This window comes from Poecile atricapillus, chromosome W (genome assembly GCF_030490865.1).
Source record: "Poecile atricapillus isolate bPoeAtr1 chromosome W, bPoeAtr1.hap1, whole genome shotgun sequence".
Taxonomy (NCBI): domain Eukaryota; kingdom Metazoa; phylum Chordata; class Aves; order Passeriformes; family Paridae; genus Poecile; species Poecile atricapillus.
The window spans coordinates 85,928,683-85,950,778 of NC_081288.1; the positions used below are offsets into that span (position 1 = coordinate 85,928,683).

Sequence of the window (22,096 nt, forward strand, 5' to 3'; positions counted from 1 at the left end):
ATGAGCTTTAAGGAGAAATATAAGGAGATTTTATTGATTTTAGAATCTTTTGAATGAAATTTTGTATTGCTGATGCAGGCAAAGCTTTCAGACTGATTGTCAGAAACATGTTTAATTCCCTCTAAGTTGATAAAATAATTGAAAGTTATATCTACTGCCAGCAACTAAGTACGATGTAGAAGCTCACTCACTCCCCTGCTTTCCCCCTCTCCCAGTGGGATAGGGAGGAGAATAGGTGTTGCTATAGGACACAGAATGATTCACACAGACACAGTTCAATGTATGATAGAGAAAAAAGTACTTTTATTTTTCTGACTCTGGTATTTATAGATTCTCGACAATGACCAGGGATTGGATAATTAGGTTACCACCTTCCCAATCACACTGGTCATGCGAAACGTCCATCAAAAGACATTTCTTAGAAAGAATGTATAAACATATATGTTAATAGTTACTTTCCTGGGAAAGTGGCTAGAAACTATGAAAACAAGATCAAAAGGTTTAATTTTCAGGGTGACAAATTGGGGGAAAAAAGTAAAACCCATGGGTTCAGATAAGAACAGTTTAATAGTTGAAACAAAGTAAAATATAAAGGTAATAACATTAATAGTAATAATGATAATAATAATAATTATAAAAAAAGGAAAGAGAGAAAATGAAGCACTAATTTTCACTTCCTTTCCTCTTTTATATCATTATTGCTTTTTTTCTGTTGTACTTCTTCCTATCCCACACTTAATTTCTTATCCTAAGACTACCTTTCTCTTTTCCTCAGTAGGATTATGGTCTCACTGTCTTGCATTCCTGTTGTTTCTTCCCATCTATAGTTACCTTAATGACTTGGACCGCATAGCAGATTCAGCCTATCTGCCAACTCAGCAAGATGTGCTTAGAGTTCGAGTCCCAACAACAGGGATCATTGAATATCCATTTGATTTACAAAGTGTCATTTTCAGGTAGAAAAAAGTTTAACACCCATTTGCTTTGTTTCTTTTGTTTCCTTTTACATTAGTAATACCATGTGTAGGATATTGGTTAAATGTACAAATTATTCAATGTGTTTTAAATTTGAGCTTGGTGTTAATTTTATTTTCATGTTTTTCTCCATATATGATTAGCAGCTGTTGTTAAAGGTGTCAAGAGGATGAGAGACAGATTTGTGTTTTTCTGAACATAGTTATTATTGATAGAAATACTGGAAGTAATTTTTCAATAAAATTAGTACAAATGTTCTATTATGAATAATTATAACATGGAAAGGTACTTCTGTACCTGATTTTTATAGAGAAGTGATATTTTGCAAATTTAATGCCATTCCTTCAAATAATTTTCCCCACAGCTCTTTCTGAGGGCATATACAATTGCTAAAGAATAACTCTGCAGTTACAAGCACAAGTTAGACACCCAAGTGTATAGTTACATTGAGATCCATAATAAATTTGGAGTACACTCTGCCAGAAAATTTGAGTTTTTATTTTGACTATTAACAACTTCAGTAAATACAGATTATATTCTATTTATACTCTTAAAATTAAGCAGCCTTGACAAGTTTGGAATTTTGACTGGCAATTTCTTGGGAGAACGGCAGGTCACCAACTTAATTTTGTGGATGTGTTTCTGCTGAATATACAGACGATACATTCTAGAACTGTGACTAAGAATCATAAGTGTTTTGAATAACAGAAATTTGAGGGCTTTGAGACCCATAATAATTAAAATTCAGAAAAGATATCAAACTAAAAAGCAAATACAATAACTTATTTATTTACAACACATTCCTTTAGTCTTTAATATGAATTGTAGCAGTTTTAACAAGAACCAAATTGCTTTCAACTAAATTCTTGAATTCAGTGTTTCATGTGTTTGTATGTTTATCTGCAAAGGTATTTGTGGAGTTGATGTGATCATTGTTAATTTTGCAGAATGGTGGATGTAGGAGGCCAACGATCAGAAAGAAGAAAATGGATACATTGCTTTGAAAATGTCACATCTATCATGTTCCTAGTAGCTCTTAGTGAATATGATCAAGTGCTTGTGGAGTCAGACAATGAGGTAAGCAAGCATTAGCATAAACCACCAGTTTTTAAGAAAAATACTTTTCCTAAAATTAATTTTAAATTTTATTTGCAAATTGATTAAAACACAAGTTTGTAGAGAGATTTGGTGTGTGTGTTTTTACATGTTTATTTGTATATTAAATTTTTTGGACCAGTAAAGTGTAATGATAGATTGAATACTTCATGCTAAACAGCAAAACAGAAGGTTGCTAGTCCTTTTAAGACATTTTCAAAGCAGGCTGGCTTGTCCAGTCCTGGTTGATTTCCAAATGTCTACCAGCAGTTGTATGCAACTGCATGGAATTAAATTAAAAGTTCTACATGGATTAAGATGCCAATCCTCAAATAATATGACACAAACGGATCTCTTCCATGGAAGGTCAGTGGAACTCATTTATTTGTAACGTGCTGGTCATGGGTGGGGAGATGAAAACTCAGCTCGTGAACTAGATGCTCATGAGACAAAACAGCCTTGTTTATTATGCAGAGCTCACTTTTATACTCGATTCAGTACTCCTGGACTTAGATAGCTATTGGCTGGGATCTCTCTCCACCCAGATCTCTGGCCAGTGATGTGCTTACTTCTCAGCTTGAATGGGGATGGCTGAGGGTCCCCTTTAACTTATCCAGGGATGTGTTCAGGCATGAACCAGGCTAGATGAACTGGATTTGTGTTATGCTCAGATTTACTTTGTCCAGTCCAGACCAGCTGTACTGTGACAATACTGTGACAACTCACCCTTTTCGGTTAAATAAAAAATATAAAATGCTCTCTGTTATCCTATCTGCAAGGGCCCTTTGCAGACAGGGTGACCGGAGACAGCATGGGTCTAATTTTTTAATGAGGTTTTCCACTTAATTTGACAAACCTTGTTCCCCTCAGTTAGCAATGTGCTTTGTGTACTAAATGGAGTTTGCAGCACTCACTTCCAGGAGATGTTAGGCGAGATCACAATCCTTCAAGCTGACATGCCACAGGTTAACTAACTACTTATAGTTACAAGTTACAACTTAACACTAAAAAACAAGAAACTAGAACTGAGATTATACCTTTATAAACAAAAAACAAAAAAACCCATTCAACCTTTAGAACTGTGAGGAAAAAAACAACAGAAAAAAACAATTTGTAAACAAATAGAGTTTTTAAATGAACTGTCACAGATTTTCATGAGGTAGGTGAATAGCTTATTCTGGTTACTCCATTCTACTTCATTGCATCTGTTGGGGGGCCATCAGGAGGATTCTACTTGTGGTCTCAGGCAGGGTGTAGGGCAGGAGGGACACATCTGGCAGGTATCCAATGTGTTCCAGTGTCCGTGGAAACACAGGCATCTCCCCTTCCCCAGGTAATAAGGTTCCACGGGCCTCCCCACTTATTGGTGAGAAGGTCTTTCACCATTACCTTGGGCCTAGGCCACTGTCCATCTCCAAATTATTGTAGTGATAGAAAGTGATTTAAAATTACTGGGTTCTGGGACTTTTCTGATACTGTTAAATGATTTAGTGTATAAATAGCCTTAGCTACCCTGCTCTGTGGGGTCTCACCAGATATTCCTCCCTTTTGTTTTTCAAGAATACATTTTAAAGTGCCATGTGCTCTTTCCACGATGGCTTGTCCTGTTGCTAGTCGGGGAATACCAGTGTGGTGTGCTACACCCCAGAGCTGTAGGAATGTCTTGTGTTCTGTGAAATGTATGCAGGGCCATCGTCTGATTTGATGGTGTGAGGGATGCCCAAAGCCACAAAAGCTGATCACCAATGTGCAATGGCATCCCGACCCTTTTCTCCTGTGTGCATTGTAGCCCATATTGCTGATGAAAAGGTATCAACAGTTAAGTGTACATATTTTAGACGTCTGAATTCAGGGATGCATGTGACATTGGTCTGCCAGATTTATACAGCACGCAGTCCACAAGGGTTTACCCCCACTGCAGTGTTGCAGTGTGGTCTTGGAAATCAGCACAGGTGCTAACAATATTAGGAGCCTCTGTGTTTGTCAGTTGGAATTGCCTTTATAAGGCCCAAACACCTTGGTGGAAGAAATTGTGTGATGCCTTTGCCTGTGCCAGCATGTCTGGCTGTGGTGCTGTCCGGGCCGGGCTAGCTAGCATATCTGCCCTAGCGTTGCCCTCTGTGATAAAACCCGGAAAATTTGTGTGAATCCTGATGTGTAAGATATAATAAGGGTAGGTTCTGGCTTGGATGCTATGGCATAGAGTTTTTAGCAGATTAAATAATTGTGCATTGTCAATTTCCTTTAACAGTGCTCGGTCTAATCTCTGTGTGATGTCAGCTACGTATGCAGAATCAGTTACTATATTTAGAGGAATGTGGGGAAAATGTTGGAAAGCCATAGCTACAGCATGCAACTCCACTAACTGGGGAGATCTATTCTGATAACTTTCCAATGTTTTCCACTCACCTTCCTCTTTCCATGTTACTATGGCTTTTTCTGTTTTTCCAGAGCCATCAGTAAACACTGTAACACCCTTTAAAGGTGTTCTGCTATTTAGAGGTTTTAGAGACAGAGCAGTTTCCCCACTTAACTTCAGCAATCTATGGCTTGGTAAATGATAAGTGATTTGCCCTGTGAAATTTTGCAAGGCTCTTTGCAAGGCTGTACTGTTAGCAAAACACCATTCGAAGTGTTCTTGTGTCACAGGTATAATAATCTATGAAGAATCCCTTGCGTTCAATTGTAAACACCTGTGATGACATTTGATGATTAATTGTGCTCATTAGCTCAAATATTGTGGGTGCTGTCTTTTTTGGTTGATGAGGTAAAAAAATCCACTCTAGGATGTGTAGAGGATCAGGCCAGTGAGTGTGCCACTGCTCTATAATACCAGTAGGGTGAAGATTTACAATGATAACAAATACAGTGATACACACCTCTGGGCATATCCAGTGGACTTGTGATAGCTTGCTCCACTGTTTTGAGAGCGACTTTTGCCTCTGGGGTTAATTTTCTAGGGGAAGTTAATTCTGGATCACCTTTTAGGAGGTCAAGTAAAGGTGCTAATTGTGAGTTGGTCAATCCTAAATAAGGTCTGACCCAGCTGATGGTACCCAAAAGTTTTTGTGCATTGTTTAGTGTCTGAATTTTGGTTGAAAACTGAATTATTTGTGGTTGTATAGTCTGGTTCATTATTTTGAGTCTCACATATTTCCAGGGTGCTTGCTGCTACACTTTCTCTGGTGCTACCTGCAACCCAAATGTTTTTAATGCTTGCAGAAGGCTTGGCTGAATCTCTGAAAGCTCTTTTTTTGGTTTGGGTTGCAATCAAAATGTCATCCATGTAATGATAACAGTATGCCCCTGGAAATTGCTCTCTCACTGATGAGAATGCCTGTGCAATGTACCACTGGCAAATTGTAGGATTGTTTTTTAATTCCTTGGGGAAGTACTCTCCATTGATAACGTTGCACTGGTGCTGCGTTATTAACAGAAGGCACTGTAAAAGCAAAATTTGGGGTATCATCTGGGTGCAGTGGAATAGTAAAAAACCAGTCTTTCAAGTCCACTATCAGAATGTCCCATGAGGCAGGTATCATTGTGGGAGATGGCATACCAGCTTGCAATGTGCCCATGCTTTCCATCACAGAATTGACCTTTCTTAGGTCATGGAGAAACCTCCATTTACCAGATTTCTTTTTTATGACAAATACCAGGGTATCCCAAGGGCTCATAGATGGCTCTACGTGTCCTTGAGCTAGCTGTTCTTGTACTAATGATTTTAGGGCATCTAGCTTCTCCTTTTCAAGGGACCACTGTGGTACCCACACAGGCTGATCTGTAAGCCATTTCAGGGCTGGTGTGGGATAACTTACGCCTATCAATACAGTGGCCCCCGTCAAAAATCCGTTCCCACCCTGACTCCCCATGCTGACAGAACATCCGTCCCCCACAGGTTCAGTGGTGCTGCAGTGATGTAAGGTTGAACTGTAGCTGTTTGGTCTTCTGGATTTTTGATTAACACAGGATTGCTACTCAAACAGCTCTGTGTGGTCCCTCTGAGGCCAGCAACAGCAGATCCTGCAGGTGTGGTAGGCCAGGATGAAGGCCATGTGTTGGCAGAGATGATGGCGACATCTGCCCCTGTGTCAGTCATTCCACTGACCTTTATCTGCAAGGGCCTTGCCTTAGGCATTGTAACAGTACAAACCATATTAGGTTGGCATTGACAAGTTTGTAATTTTTGTTAGAGCCCACATCGCTAAGTCCTTCACTTGTGCTAATATTGCAGAGTTCAAACGTGCCTGGGTTTGTGGGTCTTCCATGGAGTGTAATCCCATTAGTTGAGGGATCCCTGTCCCAAAACATGGGTCCTGCTGTGAAGCTCTTGAATTTTTCAACCCCTGGTCCTCTGCATAGGATCTCCAAGCCATTTCAAACATCATATACTGCACTGGTGTACAGATTAATTTTGCAATGTGCCTCATATCATAGGGAGTTAATTCACTAGCAGCTATAAATCGAAGCATATTTGCTACAGCAGGAGACCCTAATCTGTGTTTAGCAGCCACCTGGTGTAGCTCTGAAAGGATTTACCAATTAAAGGGTAGGTATTTATCAGGTGTTGTGCCATTACCTCCCACAACTGGGAATGCTCCAATTGTTCCCCCTCCCTGCTGCCAGCCCTCTTCTGATGGTAAATACATGGGTACAGAAATCAGTTCAGCCCCCTCTATATCCCCGCTTTCAATTGCTTTTTGTTTTACCTCCATCCAAAAGATCAGTGGTCTTGAGTGGGGATGGTTTCTGCTCTGAACATCAATGGAGTTGAAGCTGCTGACAGGAGGATTGTAGGAGTCTGTCCTTTGGAGATGGTAGTAAGGTGAAGACTTTGGTTCCCTCCATGGGTATCTCATGTTTCCATCAGTGGTGTGGTTCCTCGGGGCTGTTGGAGCCTTGGCTGTATCTGCGTTGGAGCTGGGGCTACGCTGAGTGCAGGTGCGAGGCCGGGGTCTGGCACCAGGATGCTGCTCCCTGCTTCTGGTGCACTTCCAGGTATGAACCTGGGCACTCCATGTGACGTCACCTCGGACCCTGCCCCCCGCAGCAGCGGCAGGCAGGCGTGGCCAGCAGAGGCGAGACTGTGGGCGCGGTTACTGGGCTGAGCCAATCAGCTCTAGGCAGGGGTGGTCCAAGCGTTTCCATGGTGCTGAGGGGTGTGGGCAGCTCCAGTGGCGGGGAGGCAGTCCCGGGGGTGGCATGGGGTTGCGTCGTGGTCATGAGCTGCGGGGCTGAAATGGCAGCGTTCTGCAACACGGCGCAGCAGCTCCGTGCAGCCAAGGGGAGATCCAGCACTGTACTGCAAGTCGGGGCAGCTGTTGGACGCTTGGACCCAGCACAGCACCTCGTTGGCGCACCCGCGCCTTCGCTGTTTGTCGTGCTCCTCAGCTGTGGCGGTGTCAGCGCAGCTCGAGGCCCGTCGCCCCCTCCCGCCCCACCGCCCAGCAGGATCCAGCCACATGGTGAAATTGCTGCACGCTGCAGTTTGTCCGCTCGCTGTGGCACTGCCCTCTGCCTGTGCTGTCTGGCATGGTGGGGTTGCAGGAAACGGCTCGCTATAAAGCTGTCCCGGGGAGAGGGGGGCATTCAGAGCAGCCTGGCTGCGCGGGGCAGCCACCCAGTGGTGCCGCTCCACCCGGGGGCTTGGAAAGGTATCCCAATCTCTCTCTGTTCCCTCCAGAGCCATGTTCTCGCTCTTCAGTCCAGTATTTATCTGTCTCATTAAGTCAAAAATAAATCTCGAGGGCATTAAAACTTTTATAGCACTTTCATCTCCCCTGGAGGCTGCCCAAAGTATAAATTGTCTAGTTCGTTCTGTCAGGAAAATTAATCCACAAACACCAGAGGTTTATGTCCGAAAAGGAGACAGAGGAGTCCTTTTACTTTATTCGAATAAAGGGAGAGGCCATGGGGCATTCCCCTGAGGTCTCTCAAATTTTTGGATGGCGCAGCATCCCTTTTATCCTAATTCCTGGCCACATGTCCCTTCTCTCTTTCCCCATAGGCTGAGGTACTTGAGAGATACAGGCTTCCCGGAATGCCTAATACCTGAGACACCCCCCCCCTCCCCTTCCCCAATGCATAATCCCTTCTTAATTCTCAACCCTTGTGGAATTCGTGGTGTTTCCTCAGTGCCCCTTTCATCTTTCAGTGGAATCTATCCTATTGTTTCTGTTATCTCGCAGTTGTTATAAATGGGATGGCAAAATGAGGTTAAATAAAAAACAATTTATTATAAAGCAATTTCAATAAAACAAACAACAAAAAGGAAAAACCACAATAAAATATATCAGTGCAGCGCTGGGTGGACAGGGGTCTATACTCAAAGGTACAGATTTTCCCAAATCCACACCGTATGTGTTGCAGTCCGGGGTTTTTATAGGGGTTTTGTGCCCTGAGGCCAAAACTCTGAGCAGTCACTGTTCAACAAAGAGTCTTGATGTTTGGTTGAATGGATTTCCTGGAACCGTCAAACTGAATCAATAGACAGTTGGGCAGAGTCTCTTTGCATGTAGAAAGGTTCTGAGTGTCTCTTGATTTCATCTTGGGTTGGGCTATCAGGACGGAGTGGTTGGGTCCGGGTTGGAGCCGATGAATATCTCGGCTGGGCTTCTCTCTTTGTCCAGTTTGATTGCTTCTCTAACTGTGGCTTGCAGGGTGGGGCGTTTAGGTCCGGTGATGGGTATCTCGTCCGGGCTCGTTTCTTTGTCCAGGGCTCGTTTCTTTGTCCAGCCTGATGGTCCGTGTCCTGCTCATTCTCTTAGGTTGATGGGCGCCGGCTAGAGTCGTTATCTGAGTGCCGGCTAGAGTCGTTATCTCTTGAATGGGTATTTGCTGCTGGGTCTGGGGAGGAATCCTTGGGCCACACTATACTTTATATTTTCTTATATCATTATAAATACAGATATATTTATTTAGGCTTTCACGAATTTTTATTCATAGATACATTTATCACAAAGTGATAATTTCATTTTATCAGCAGACCTGATGTGCGGAATAAAAGGAACCCTATAACTCGCAGAGTAGTTATAAGAGCAGGTATGAATTTATTCAGCGCTGAGGTGCATGGGGGATATCTCCTCCAAAAAACATTCACACCTTTTTTGATTAGGTTTTCCCTTTTTATCCTTTACAGACTAGGTTTACACAATACGCCTAATACATATTTATTTCCTAACTCCGCCTGTCTTCATTTCATATTACAATTAGCCCCATGCCCCTTTCAGTTCTTTGGCCACCTTTTGGGACTTCAAATCTGTTTCTTCCGGCTTAGGGTCTGAGGAATCTCCTTTATCCTGTGGTGCCTTTGTCTTTGCATCTTGTTTGTGTATTCCAGCTCCTTATCTCATCTTGCAGTCTGACTCTTTTTCTTGTTCTTGTGGATTAGGGTGTCAGGGTATGGTTTTTGTCAGACACCCCTTTTAGTCAAGCATTTCTTCCTAATTCTTAATTTCTTTGTTTCAGACCCACAGCTTGTTTGTAAAGACAAAGCTGTCATTCCTCTCAGTTCCCATGTATTTATATCAAGGGCAGCCTCTTTGGTTGTGTCCAATCCATGGTTCTTGGCCAACGTTATTAAAGCTAATAATGCATCTTTATCATATTCTAAGTCCCATTCTTGTAAAAAAAGTGACCATACCTTCAAAACTGGAGGTGGTTGACTTGATATCCAGGCTCCCATGGCTCTGATGAGTATTTTCTTCTATTTTTAAGGTTAAGTCCAAAAAATATTCTGGATTTTTAGTGATTTTTCACCACAAACAGCTCTCCTCTCTATATCTTTTAGACAGCTTTTTCCGCATGCCTCTTATTTCAGCTTTTCGCTGTAGTTTAGGGTCTTATCACCTCTGTCTTTTCCAGCTTTTCGCTGTAGATCAGGCTTTCCTCACCTGTTGTTTCCAGCTTTTCACTGCTTTGGACAGGCTTTCCATGCTCTGCCCCCGTCTTCCCCCCCGCTCTGCCCACAGTAAAGGCTGTGTCTTCACATGGGTCACCATGTGTAATGTGCCGGTCATGGGTGAGGAGACGAAAACTCCACAAGTCATGAACCAGTTGCTCATGAGACAAAACAGCCTCGTTTATTACGCAGAGCTCATTTTTATACTTGATTTAAAACTCCAGGGCTTAGATAGCTATTGGCTGGTGTTGGGGGTTGGGTGTCCTTCCTTTTGTTCTGTCTCACCTATGGAATTTTTTACCCATTAGTTGCGGGGAGACCTGATTGTTGGTACTTGTTGGGTGCTTCAGAAACACAGGGACCCTTTCCAAGGCTGAAGATTGAACCCTTCAGCATCTGTGGAAGTTTCTATTTTTCCATTTCCCATATCTCCCCTCTCCCTCTGCACTAAAAAAACTCTATTAATGGATTTGTTAATCATCTGTTGCATACACTGAAACAAACAATGCACCATTGTTAGCATTACTATTACAATTACTAAAATGTATAGTCCTGTTGTAAGACACTTTTATCCATGCTGTCAAATCCCATCCACTGAACAAATTATCTAGCCAAGTTCCATCATCTACTTTGATTTTTGACACTCCTTCCTTGAGCTATTGTATAATTTTATATATGCTTTCGGAATGATCTGTTAAATTCATGCAACACATCCCTTCAAAATCTTGTTATAAATGCAAAGGCAATTTTGGGATAAAATCAAAGAGAAATTTATTAATAAACAATAATAAGTAAAACAGCGATAAAAACCCACAATAAAAAGATCAGCGCAACGCCGGGTGGACAGGGGTCTACACCAGAGGTATAGGTTTCCCAAATCCACGTCTGAGCGTCCTCAGGATTGGGGTTTTATAGGATTTTTAAGTCCTCAGGCCAAAATTCCAAGCAGGTTCCATTCACCAAGTGTCCTTGATTGTCCAGTGAATGGATTTCCTGGCATAGAATAATGACATTAACTAGTGTCCGGCCAGAATCTCCTCATATGTAAAGGAGATTCTGTGTGTGTTGCAATGTTAGGTTTTTCATGGCAGGGTGGTGGAATCCGGGCTGGTGCCGATGGGTATCTCGGCCGGGTTTTCCCTTTTGTCTCTCCTGATTGCCTTTTCAACACCGAGATGTTCAGGTCTGGCGAAGTCTTTCTTTTGGAACTTGTCTTTTTCACTGATCAGTTTCTTTACCCACTGGAATCTGCAGGGCGTTGCTTGGGTCCGGAGGTAGATAATTTCCCGAGCCAGCTCCATTGTCTTTCTGATGGTCCGTGTCCTGTCTGTTTGTTTGAGTTGATGGGCCGGCCTGGGTTCGTTATCTTGGGCGTTGCTGGCAATCAGCGACTTCTTGGAGAAAAGCCTCGTCCTACTCTGAGGAGAGGCTTTTCTATATTTTATATTTTTATGTTCTTGCAAAACACATTTGTCTTATTGATATACTTCGAATTTTTAATACAACAATAATTTATTACAATCTTCACATCCATGTCCATGTGGTTGCTGTAATTCTATTAGATCCCTGCCTCTCTATAGCTACTGTCGACCCTGCAGTAGCCAGGGGGGCAGGGAAGAAATTATAGCATGGAACAGAGGAACTAAACTGAGGCTCTTTCCCTTGCTGAGATGGAAGTTCAGCTTTATTCTTGTTCTTGGGATCCCGTGGAGAAGGAGAGCAGGAGGGAAAGAGGAAGAGTATTGATAACGCGTCTTTTTGAAGGCAATGGGAAAGAGGGTGGGTTACATTCACACAGCCAAGAAGGAGAACTAGGGAGAAAGAGATAAGATAAAGAAACTTACATTCTGTATTTTGGGGGTACATTCTCAGGTCATACCATTTTTCTAAATGCATTACAACATGTGGTAACAAGAGAAAATCTATTACTGCCCTATTTTGTATAGTTGCATGCCTAACATCTTTGACATCTGCTAAGAAGCCACTTAATGCAAGAGATGTAGCATTAGATTGTTTACTCAGCCAACATTCCACTCGATCTAATTGCTTTAGTGCTTCTGCTGATGCAAGTGGTGGCAAAAGAAGAGATGTTGTGAGCCTTTTTCCAAAACCACAAGGATCAAAATCATCCTTACACTCTGGTCCATATTGATGAATTAATGACCTTTTTCCTCTACGTCTCATGTTGACAATTGTTTTCATACTTGGAGTTAACAGTGTAAGCCTTCCTAAAATACAAGGACCACCCTTGATGTTAGATGGAATAAAAGACCACAATCTGTCTCCACAAACAAAAAAATCCCCTTCGGCAATTGAGGAGGAACAGAGCTGACTTTAGATGGAACTACAGAAGTGTCATTACACCAAAAGGTCTGATTCTTTTATACAAGGTGATGTGGAGAAACAACTTTCACCACTGATTGATTTTTCCCTGTATAATTAAACTTAACACAAAACTTCATAGTGCCAAGTACTTCTAATTCTTGGGGTTCAATGGATGCTTCAGGAAGATGGAGAGACCACCATTCCCATGTATTTACTGGAGTCTAAAATTTCCACACATTTGTCCCAGCAAAAGCACCTCACATTGTCCTATCAATTTCTTCCAGTACTGGCCAAATTTCTACTGGTACACGGACTAAAAAAGTTGAAAATGGATTTTCTGGAGTGGTTGTGGATAAGCATAAGGTATCTAAACTTGAAACATTAGCTAAAGTCACCCAAACATTGGTTCTAGGCTGGCTAACTGGTAAAGCTACACTACTAAAGACTAATCAAAATTCAAATTTTGAACTCTATATTTCTCTAAGGTTATCTTTTAGTGAAAGGTTTTTTTCGCAAATTTTTAATTTTCAAGCAAATTTTTCAGCATATTCTTTGTTTGTTGTTGTTTCTTCCCAATCTTGTTCATGAACTAACTAAGGATAAGATACAAAGTTATTCTGTGCATGTTCAATTTTCTTTTTTAAAATTTGGACATTTTCTGATTCTTTTGCAAATTCCTTCTTATATTCTTCTTCAGGAATAGGAAGGTAAGGGCTATTACCATTCTTTTGCCAAAAGAGCTTTACAATATTCCTGTTTTTTACACCCTTTACATTGATATAAAACCCAAGGTTCACAGTTTTCCAAATGGAACAAAAATAATGTCCAATGTCCTCCAGGGAAATGAGAAAACGACTGTTGTTTTAAGGTCCAAATAGCTGAGACTCCAGATGTGCTGCTTAAGCAGGTGAAAGTCTATCATCTGAAAATATTGATCCTTAACAGCACTGAATGTTCTTTTAAATCCTGAAACAGGGAATAACTGAAGAAAATTAGTAGACACACAAGATTATGATGATAACATAAAAATTCTGTTGGCAAACTCTCTCTGTGGTTTTCAGACATAACTGTGTCCCGGAAGTTCCACCTCAGGTCTTGTTTTGAATATCAAGGCTGTATGGTGACCTCTATTTACTGGGTCTCATGTTTTTGGAGGCAGTTGGTGTCTGCTCAGATGAATAGGTGACTCTTTTGAACCTGTCTACAAAACACAGGCATCTCTCCCCTTTAAGTTAATGAATCATTTAGGCTTAGCTGTGATACACTTAATTGTGAATTTAGATTTTATGATCTTTTCTAAATTTTTGGTGCAAATATTTCATTATTCAAAATGAATTGTGGTCTAAATTTCTAATGTACATATTGCATTAATTGAATGTTCTTAGGACATGGATTCCTTTTGCTCTTTTGAAAATGAGATGTACCTCTTTAATCATGCATATGAAAAATATCCAAATGAAACTATACACATAATGAACAAAAAACCCACAGCAGTCAGAAATCAGTCAGATAATAAACATGATTGCTAACACATGTGAGATTAAATGACTATTAACCACTAAAACACTGCATCAGCATCCCATAGTTTGCAAACAAACAAAAAAAAAATCAGTGAAGGATTGGATAATTCAAAATTGATCCAGCTGTCATATTGATAGGGTCAAATTGCCAAGCAAAAAGTGACTTGAATATTGATTTGATGCAGAAAACATCCAGATTTGTTGGCAAACATTCCATTCAGGTAAAGTCAAGGCCTGGCCAGGGCCTAGGCTTTAAACTGGAAAGATGTCTCTAAACTCATTTTCAAAACAAGGTTCTTAATAATCACAGCTAATGAGATGCTTAAAGCACAGCAAACTGTTCAAGTGCATTTGTGTAAAGCAAATTATTAGAAGTCTTAGGCAACAGACCAATAGAACTATCTAGCAGTTGGTTTAATCTGAAGTTTTTTCTCATGGTAGCTAACTTTCGGCAATGATAGATTTTTCTTGAATTCTGTAAGCACTGAAAAACAATAAAGCTACACTGAATTAGGCAAAAGCAAGCCTTCTTAAACAAGGGAAGGAGTTAAAGAACAAGGAAAGCCTGTACTGGAACAGCTGTATAACTTGTTTAAGGAGATGCATCTGCAGTTAGAAAACAAAAAGATCTCAAATGACACGTGTCTTAAAGGTAATTACACAAAAATTGCAAAGCCTATGAAAAGCCAGCGATAAATACAGTAATAATACCTTATTGATAATACCTATAAAAATCAGAGAATTCACATCATGTAATCAATACATCAGTGACAACTGTCTTAGGAAATTGAGATAACACTTTTCTAAACATTCATGTATCTATGACAGTAAGGTAAAACAAAGTAAAACACCAAAACAGCTTATGATTAATAACTGTCACAATGTAGAACCATCACCCACGTTTCTGAGCCATCTATAGAAAACAAAACCAGCAGAGCTTGTAAAAAATAATAGAACCTTCAGTGAAATCAAGGGTGCAACAGACTGTATCTTCTTCCATCCACAAGCAGGTGTTTATCAGTGTTTCATCACAGCTGTTCCAGTTGTAGTCATCCTTATCTCTCTAGAAAAATAACTATACTTTGCAGTCTAGATAAGTGTATTCAACAAAACGTGAGACAATTTAAATTAAACAATATTCAAACCTGGTAGAAATTAATTGTGACAGAAGGAAATAACAAAACTTAACCTCAAAAGAATACCAAAGTGATAAAACCTAACTTAAGAACACTCAGACCTAAACATAGTGAAACTTAACTTTGCTTAATTCTATCAGCACTTAATTTGTATCAAATGAAAACATAACTCATTCTGTCTCTATTATTACAAAAAAGGTAACTGAAAGTTTGGTATATAATTTTTGAACATAATATAGCAGCAACATGGAGTTATTACTGAGAGTATAAAGATGTGACCAATACATTATGATTTTATATAATTTGGCCTTGTGAAAAACTCATAATAACTTCAAATATTATTGAAAATACTCTTTTGTAGTAGGAATTTTCCTGGTAAGGGCTTAAGTTTATTAGGACTTTTTGAGAGACCACCAGTTTATTCACCAGCCTTCACAGAAGTAAACGTGAACACCGTTTATTTCTATCTTTAGCACACCTTTTATAGGGTTTTACAGGGTCTGCGGGCAGAGCAAGCTACTATTGGCTAACACACACGGGTTTACATTTTTTCTCTTACACACAAGGATATTGTTTTGCCTTACTCTCTCTTCTGCAGGAAGGTTTCAAGGACTTTAGCCTTTAATATCACGACTTATTTCAAAGGCTGGTTTGTGCATACAGGCCTTTACTAATATAGAAAATATATCAACAAGGACTTTTCAAGTGCAGTTTTACTAGCGAAAAATCAGAACAATGCAGGGTTTGGCAAATTGCCGTTCAGCTTTTGTAGCACCTTGCAGAAATATGAAGTCAAATTTTTAATTAAAATCTAACGCCTAAATAGGTATATATGCTGTCATGTGTTTTTATAGAAAAAAGATTCACAATGAAATTACCTTGTTAAAATTCTGAGAAAAATATGCAAACTGGTAATATATGGTTAACTTAATTTTGTCTTCTTGTACAGTGAAGTTTTCCTAGCTAATTTTTTTTTAAACCATGAATATCTTCTGTAGATAACATTAATGAGAAGGTCGTTTTATCAGTTGCTGTAAATCACTGAATATTTTGACATTAGGTTTTAAAAGTAATTATTGCACGGTAACTTTTTATTCTGTTAGTATTTGCTCTAAACAATTTAAAGAGGGGGTTTTTGCATTTTCTAAGGGGTCACAGTAATTTCTCCTGTAAAACTGTAAAACCGCAAGAATGCATAATTACTTAAGAACACAAAATTAACTCTACAAAGGTATATAAAGACATTTTAAGTAAACAGTGAATCATGAGTTTTTAACAAACTGGGTATTATCTTGGTGCTTCTTCTTGGAGAGGGAGCAGGGGGGACTGAACACCCCACTCCACTGCTGGTACCTCTAAAAGGTTCGAGCGTAGCTTCACCATCCCCCACATACTCTCACAGAGGGGAAAAATGGAGAGATAAAAAACCCCACAAAGTTAACTTTACAAATGCGGTTCTTTCTCTCAATATTGTCTTATCTCATTGTTCACAGACAGAGGGAAAAGGACACGATTTTACAAAAACAGGCGATGTTAAGCGTAGAGCCTCTATGGGTGTCACGATCCACAAGGTGGGATTCGTGATGTGGTTCTTTTGTTCGATGTTAGAGTACAAAAGGTTATCAGCACACTAGGGACTCAAACAGCAAAACATACTTTATTGAGTGCTCATCAGCACTAATATGCAATAGAGGGAAAAGAAGAGAAAGCAAAGTATAGGAAAAAGAGAGGGTAAAGGGATTATAGATACCAACGCCGAAGTCCGCTCAGCCATTCATCAACAGAGTCTTCTGTCCGTTGGGGAGATCTCAAGGGAAGGTAAGTTTGGGGTGTATTTTTATAGTCTTTTACAAAGCGAGGGGCACAAGGCCAAAAACAGAGGAGATTGATGGCCATTGTCATGAAACCCATTCTCAGGGGGGCAGGTGTAAAGTACAGAGCAAACCACTTCTTACAAGTCTCTGCTCACCAGCAGGAATGAGGGCAGTGTACTGAGACAGCACAGCAACCACCTGCAAATAATCACTTGGCAAACATCCACCACAACTAGGCCAGAATGCCTGTACCAAGTCCTTTGTGATATTCAGGGTCTTTAGTGTCCTTGCAGTGGTCGTGAGACAGATGAGAGAATCTTTGTACCGTCTCTTACAATGGGCCATGTGGTAGCAGAAGCAGCCATTGCAGCTTCTTTATCAACCTATAATTACAGTAATGAATTCTGAACTATGTGTCATATAGTTAGCGATTTTTTGGCTATTTGTCTCCCTTTGAAGCTGCCTGAGCCATCTTGCCTCTGCCCAACTGTTTCTGTAATTGCAGATATTTCTCAAGTGTGGCCTTGGAGCTTCTGCAGCGGCTCTGCCATGGGGGTGCCTCTGCTCTCTGTGCACTCTCCAATACTCCCCTATGTCCCCCTGGGTCGGGTACAAACCGATCTAAATCTGGCTCCTCTTGAAACGTAGAGTTAATATCTTGCCCCTGTATGTCCACAATCGATTTAAAAGCATCGGATCTCTCTTTTTTTTCTTCTCTCTGACTCTCCCCCGCCCCGGCTCTCTAAGGGTGGCATAGCCAAGAATGCTTGTTCAGTAGTGGGAGGTAAAGATGGCTGCTGCTGTGATGCAGGTAGAATTATGGGATTCTCAGCATGTGTAAATTGCTCGTTAACGATCTTAATAAAAAACATGGAAAAAGCAGGGAAGGTAGTCGAACTCCTACAGCATTCCAGAGAAACTTTTTAAAGGCAGATTCAAGGTCCATATCAAGCCAATTCCTCTGCATCCAAATGAGAAAGTATCTTAACTCTTGCTTAGTAGGATAATTACATTCTATCAACTTCTTTAATTTATAATTAACATCCCTCTTTTGCTTGGAAATTTCATGACCCATCCTAAGTTACCCAGTCCTCACCTGACTTCTCCTTGTCAGATGATGAAAACGATCACTGCTTCCACTCTCGTCCAGTGAGAGACTGTGTAGGCTTCCTTTCAGCCTTTCCTTGGTGCTCATTGAAGTCTTCCTTTCAGACTAAAGCTTTATTCCCAGGATAGCATCCCCTGGGGCTTTCTCCACTTCTGATTCCCAGTGTTCAACCTCACAGAGGCACCACATTGTCAAGATGAAAAACGAGGGATGAGACCACTGTGCTATTTAAGATGATTTATTCCTCAAGTAAGCCAGATAAGATAACAGTCTAAAGGCGTGAGATTTAGAGAGGAGCAACAAGTCAGCCATATGTCAAAGTAGTCATGGGTTTCTTCTTCACATAGCAATATATAACACTTTGTTCCAATAGACAGTTAACACAAAACTTGTTTCTACTTAATAACCTATCACCTTTGCCTAATTTTGCTGCACTGCATCTTTTAGCCAATAAACTGATAGGTCACATACCCACACACCCCTCTATTTTAGCTTCTAGATCTTTAGCCTACCCTATAAGTTATGGATGCTAACTATGAAGCAGGGAGCACAGTGCCTGTGGGATAGCAGGCCACAACTTTCTCAGTCTCGCCTGAGAAAGTGGCCTGGGAAATCATAAAGAGGAATTCAAACAATCCTCAGAGATAGAAGACAGCCTTGCAGGTGCTGTTTGTCAGTTTCTTGTTTTCTTGCAAGAGAAGGTCAAGGGGTGGTGTACACCACTGACCAATTATGGTAATGTGTTAGTTCACTAACCAATAAGAGTTTTACTTTTCTGTACTTTCACGTATCGGTCTATAAAAGAAGATCTGAAGTAATAAACCTTAAGAAAAGAGAAAGAACTCTCCTGTTCAACTCACAAGAGAGTCTGTGTTGTTCTTCTCGCCGTTCCAAATAGAGCGACAGTAAGTCACATTATTACAGCCTAAACTTCTCACTATTTTACATAATATAATTTCTTAGTTATTCAAGGCATATTCTTACTTAAAATTATAAGAACATAAGTTTATAATTTTTCTACTTAATGTTTGTGTACCTTTATCATTACATTAACCCAAGCTCTTTCCAAGGCTACAGATTGAAGCCTTCAACATCTGTGGAAGTTTCTGGTTTTCCATTTCCCACATTTAAAGAACCTAATTTTTTTGTGCTCAGTATAAAAACCTCATTAGGTGACATCATGTGGTCTAGCTTACCCAGGTTCAGGTGGCATATGGTCACGGCTATACTTGTCCCATTTGCAGGCCCTTATCTAAACATGGGTCCTATAACTAAGGCTACTGTGGCTGTTATCCAGTTTGTTTTATGGGTTAATAAGGTGTCGTGGTTTTAAACCAGTAACTAAAAAAAGATTACTTATTTTTTGCTGTGAGATATGGATTAGAACAAGAGCAAAACAGGCTTAAAACTTAAAAAGAATAAAGAAAGTTTATTAACAAACTACAAGAATAAGAACACCAGAGTAAACTTCCAGAAAACCCTTTTTATCCCCTGCTACCTACCATTCCCTTGTTCACATGACAACAGAGACAAAAACTTTGGAACTTTGGTGTTTAAAACAGTCCCAATTCTTGCTAGAGTCTTTTCATCAGTCTTTGTAGAGAAACAGAAGTCTCTTTCTGCTAATCTATGGAGTTTCTCACAAGAAAACTATTTCTGCTATAGTTTTCTATTGCCCTGATGTCAGCTGCCCAGGGCAAGCCCCCCGCAGGCCCCCATCTCCCGGCCGGGAGAGGTGGCAGGCCCAGCCCAGCCCCCGCCCGGGCCACATGGCCGGGCAGGGAACGGGAGGCCAGCCAGAGCTCTGTTACCTTTCACAGCCAGGAAACAAAGAGAACAAGAGTGCTCTGACTTTACATTTTAAGGTAGGGTTCACAAGTTTATCCCACTTTTTAATGGTCAAAACTGCTGCAAATTCCCAGTAATGACCGATAATTGGTCAGGAGAAAAGTCTCCCATCAGTCACCAGCAACTTAAACTTCCTTAGCTCTCAAAACCTTAAAGGTAAAGTCACCCCATGACATAAGGTAAGAAAATAATGTATTTTTAACTTCCTCTGGAAGGCGGGCACATGGATTCAGAGCTATCACACACTAACTGCATATTTTTGTGGTTACTTTAATAACAGTACCTACTGGGAGGAAATGACGCCAGGGGAAATTTTCGCCCAACCCTTTACCAAGCTCTTTGAGTCTACCCCACCAATTTTTGAAGCGTTCAAATCTTCTCTAAATGCTAATGATATCATACAGTGTCTGGTGTTGCTGATAGGCCTGTTCTATTTACCATTCAGAGATAAAGGGAGATTGACTTGGATAACCACCCTGACACCTACCCCAGAGAATAGGGATGCTGCTCCAGAGCCTGACCCTGCCTCACAGCTCACCTCAGAAATGAACCACCTGGAGTGGGTGGTGGTTCTGGTGAAGGAGATAGATGAGATAGGGCAGATGCTAAAGGAGTGCATTTACTCAGCTGTTAGGAAACCCTCCCCCTGCCTCAAAGAGGGAGAGTCTGATGGTGCAGCAGTGGAACCCACAGACGTTACAACTGTCCAGGTTCCAGCTGAACCACAAGGGAAGTCACAGCCAGCAGCAGTTGCCCCTGTGGAAATGAGAAAGTCTATGTCATGAGGTTAGTTTACCTTTAAGGAAGTTAAAGTTGCTGGGGGCTCTTGGGAGTCTTTTCTCTTGACCAATTATCGGTCATTGCTGAGAATTGACAGCAGTTTTAGCCATTAAAAAGTAGAATCAACTTGTGAACCCCACCTTAAAGTGTACACCCAGAAGTCTGTAGTGCCTCTTTGTTTCCTGGCTGTGAAGGGTGGCGGAGCTCCAAGCCTCTCATTCCCTGCCCAGGCCATGGGGCCTGGGTGGGGGGCCGAGCTGGGCCTGCCGTTCTCCCGGCCGGGAGATGGGGACCGGCGGGGGCTTGCCCCGGGCTAAGCCGGGCCAGGCCGGTTCCTGGCTTAGCTGCAGGTTTTGCTGTGATAGAATTTACCAGAAAACTGCCGAGTAAAGAAGAAGAAAAGCTTTAAGCCTGCTGCAAGCAGAAACAGTAACTATGCTTTCCAGAGCAACTATGAGGAACTTTCCATCGCAGGCAGCTCCAGCTCCTGTTCAGCAGAGATCACCGAACCATCTACAAAAGCTTGGGCAAGATTTTAACTCTTTCTTATCCAGATGAGACTTGCGGATTAATCTTTTCGTCCAGAAAGAGAAAAAGAGAGTGATCCACATGAAAAGAGACTTTATAAACTACTAGTGGCAAGAAAGAAAAGAAAACTTCAAGAAAGGTAGAGAATTAAGAAGATGCTTTAATTAAGCTGAAATATCTTTCTGTTAAAACTATGGAGATAGACAATGAAGTCCTGAAAAGAACTCCTTTAATTCATAATAGAGTATGGGGAGGAATAAGGTGTTCAAAGTGTAAATTTAAGTAAAAAGTGGAGTAATTGTGGTATAGTGAAGTGCTGGGAGATTTGAAGCCTTGAGAGGCAATGAGAAAACTGTTTTCTAGTGAAGCTCGCAGGAGCAGATGAAGAATACTTTTTTGCCTTTGACTAACTTATCCTTAAAAATACTATCCCCAAACTAATGACCTATAACATTTCAGAGTGATGTGGAATAGGAGGGGTGGGCTCTGATAATAACAGCTCTGAGCAGCTGATATCAGAAGAACGAGAAACTATAACAAAATAGTTTTCTTGTGAAAAACTCCATAAATTAACAGAAAGGAACTTCTGTTTCTCTACAGAAACTGAGGAAAAGACTATAAAAAGAATTAGAACTGTTTAAACCGTCAAAATTATAAAGTTTTTGTCTCTGTTGTCATGTGAACAAAAGAATAGTGAGCAGTAAGAAATGAAAAGGTTTTTCTAAAAGTTTATTCTGGTGTTCTTATTCTTGTAGTTTGTCAATAAACTTCTCTTTATTCCTTTTAAGTTTTATGCCTGGTTTGCTCTTATTTTAATCCATATCTCACAAAAAAAAAAAAATAATTCTTTTTTCCCCCTTGTTTGTTAATTACTGGTTCAAAACCACGACAGTCTAATATGAAATCACAGCACCCTGTTGATAAGTATAAGAAAGGAGGGCCCTGACAACCTCTAGGGGAGCCAAAGGTTGAGATCATCGAGTCCCTGACGTATGAGAGTCTCCATAATCTGCAAAAAGACATTGTGAAATGGGGGCGTGAGGCTTATACAACCTGGTTACTTTGGG

The 22,096-nt window shown here is 40.7% G+C and overlaps 1 protein-coding gene across 1 annotated transcript in view; it reads left to right on the forward strand.

Moving 5' to 3' along the window:
• The window catches only part of LOC131592508 (guanine nucleotide-binding protein G(q) subunit alpha), a 333,898-nt gene that overhangs the window by 215,821 nt on the left and 95,981 nt on the right, over window positions 1-22,096 (forward strand). Inside the window, exons 4-5 of the mRNA XM_058864069.1 lie at window positions 828-956; window positions 1,923-2,052. Of these exons, the coding sequence (XP_058720052.1) occupies window positions 828-956; window positions 1,923-2,052 (259 nt within the window). The remainder of the gene's footprint in view (window positions 1-827; window positions 957-1,922; window positions 2,053-22,096) is intronic.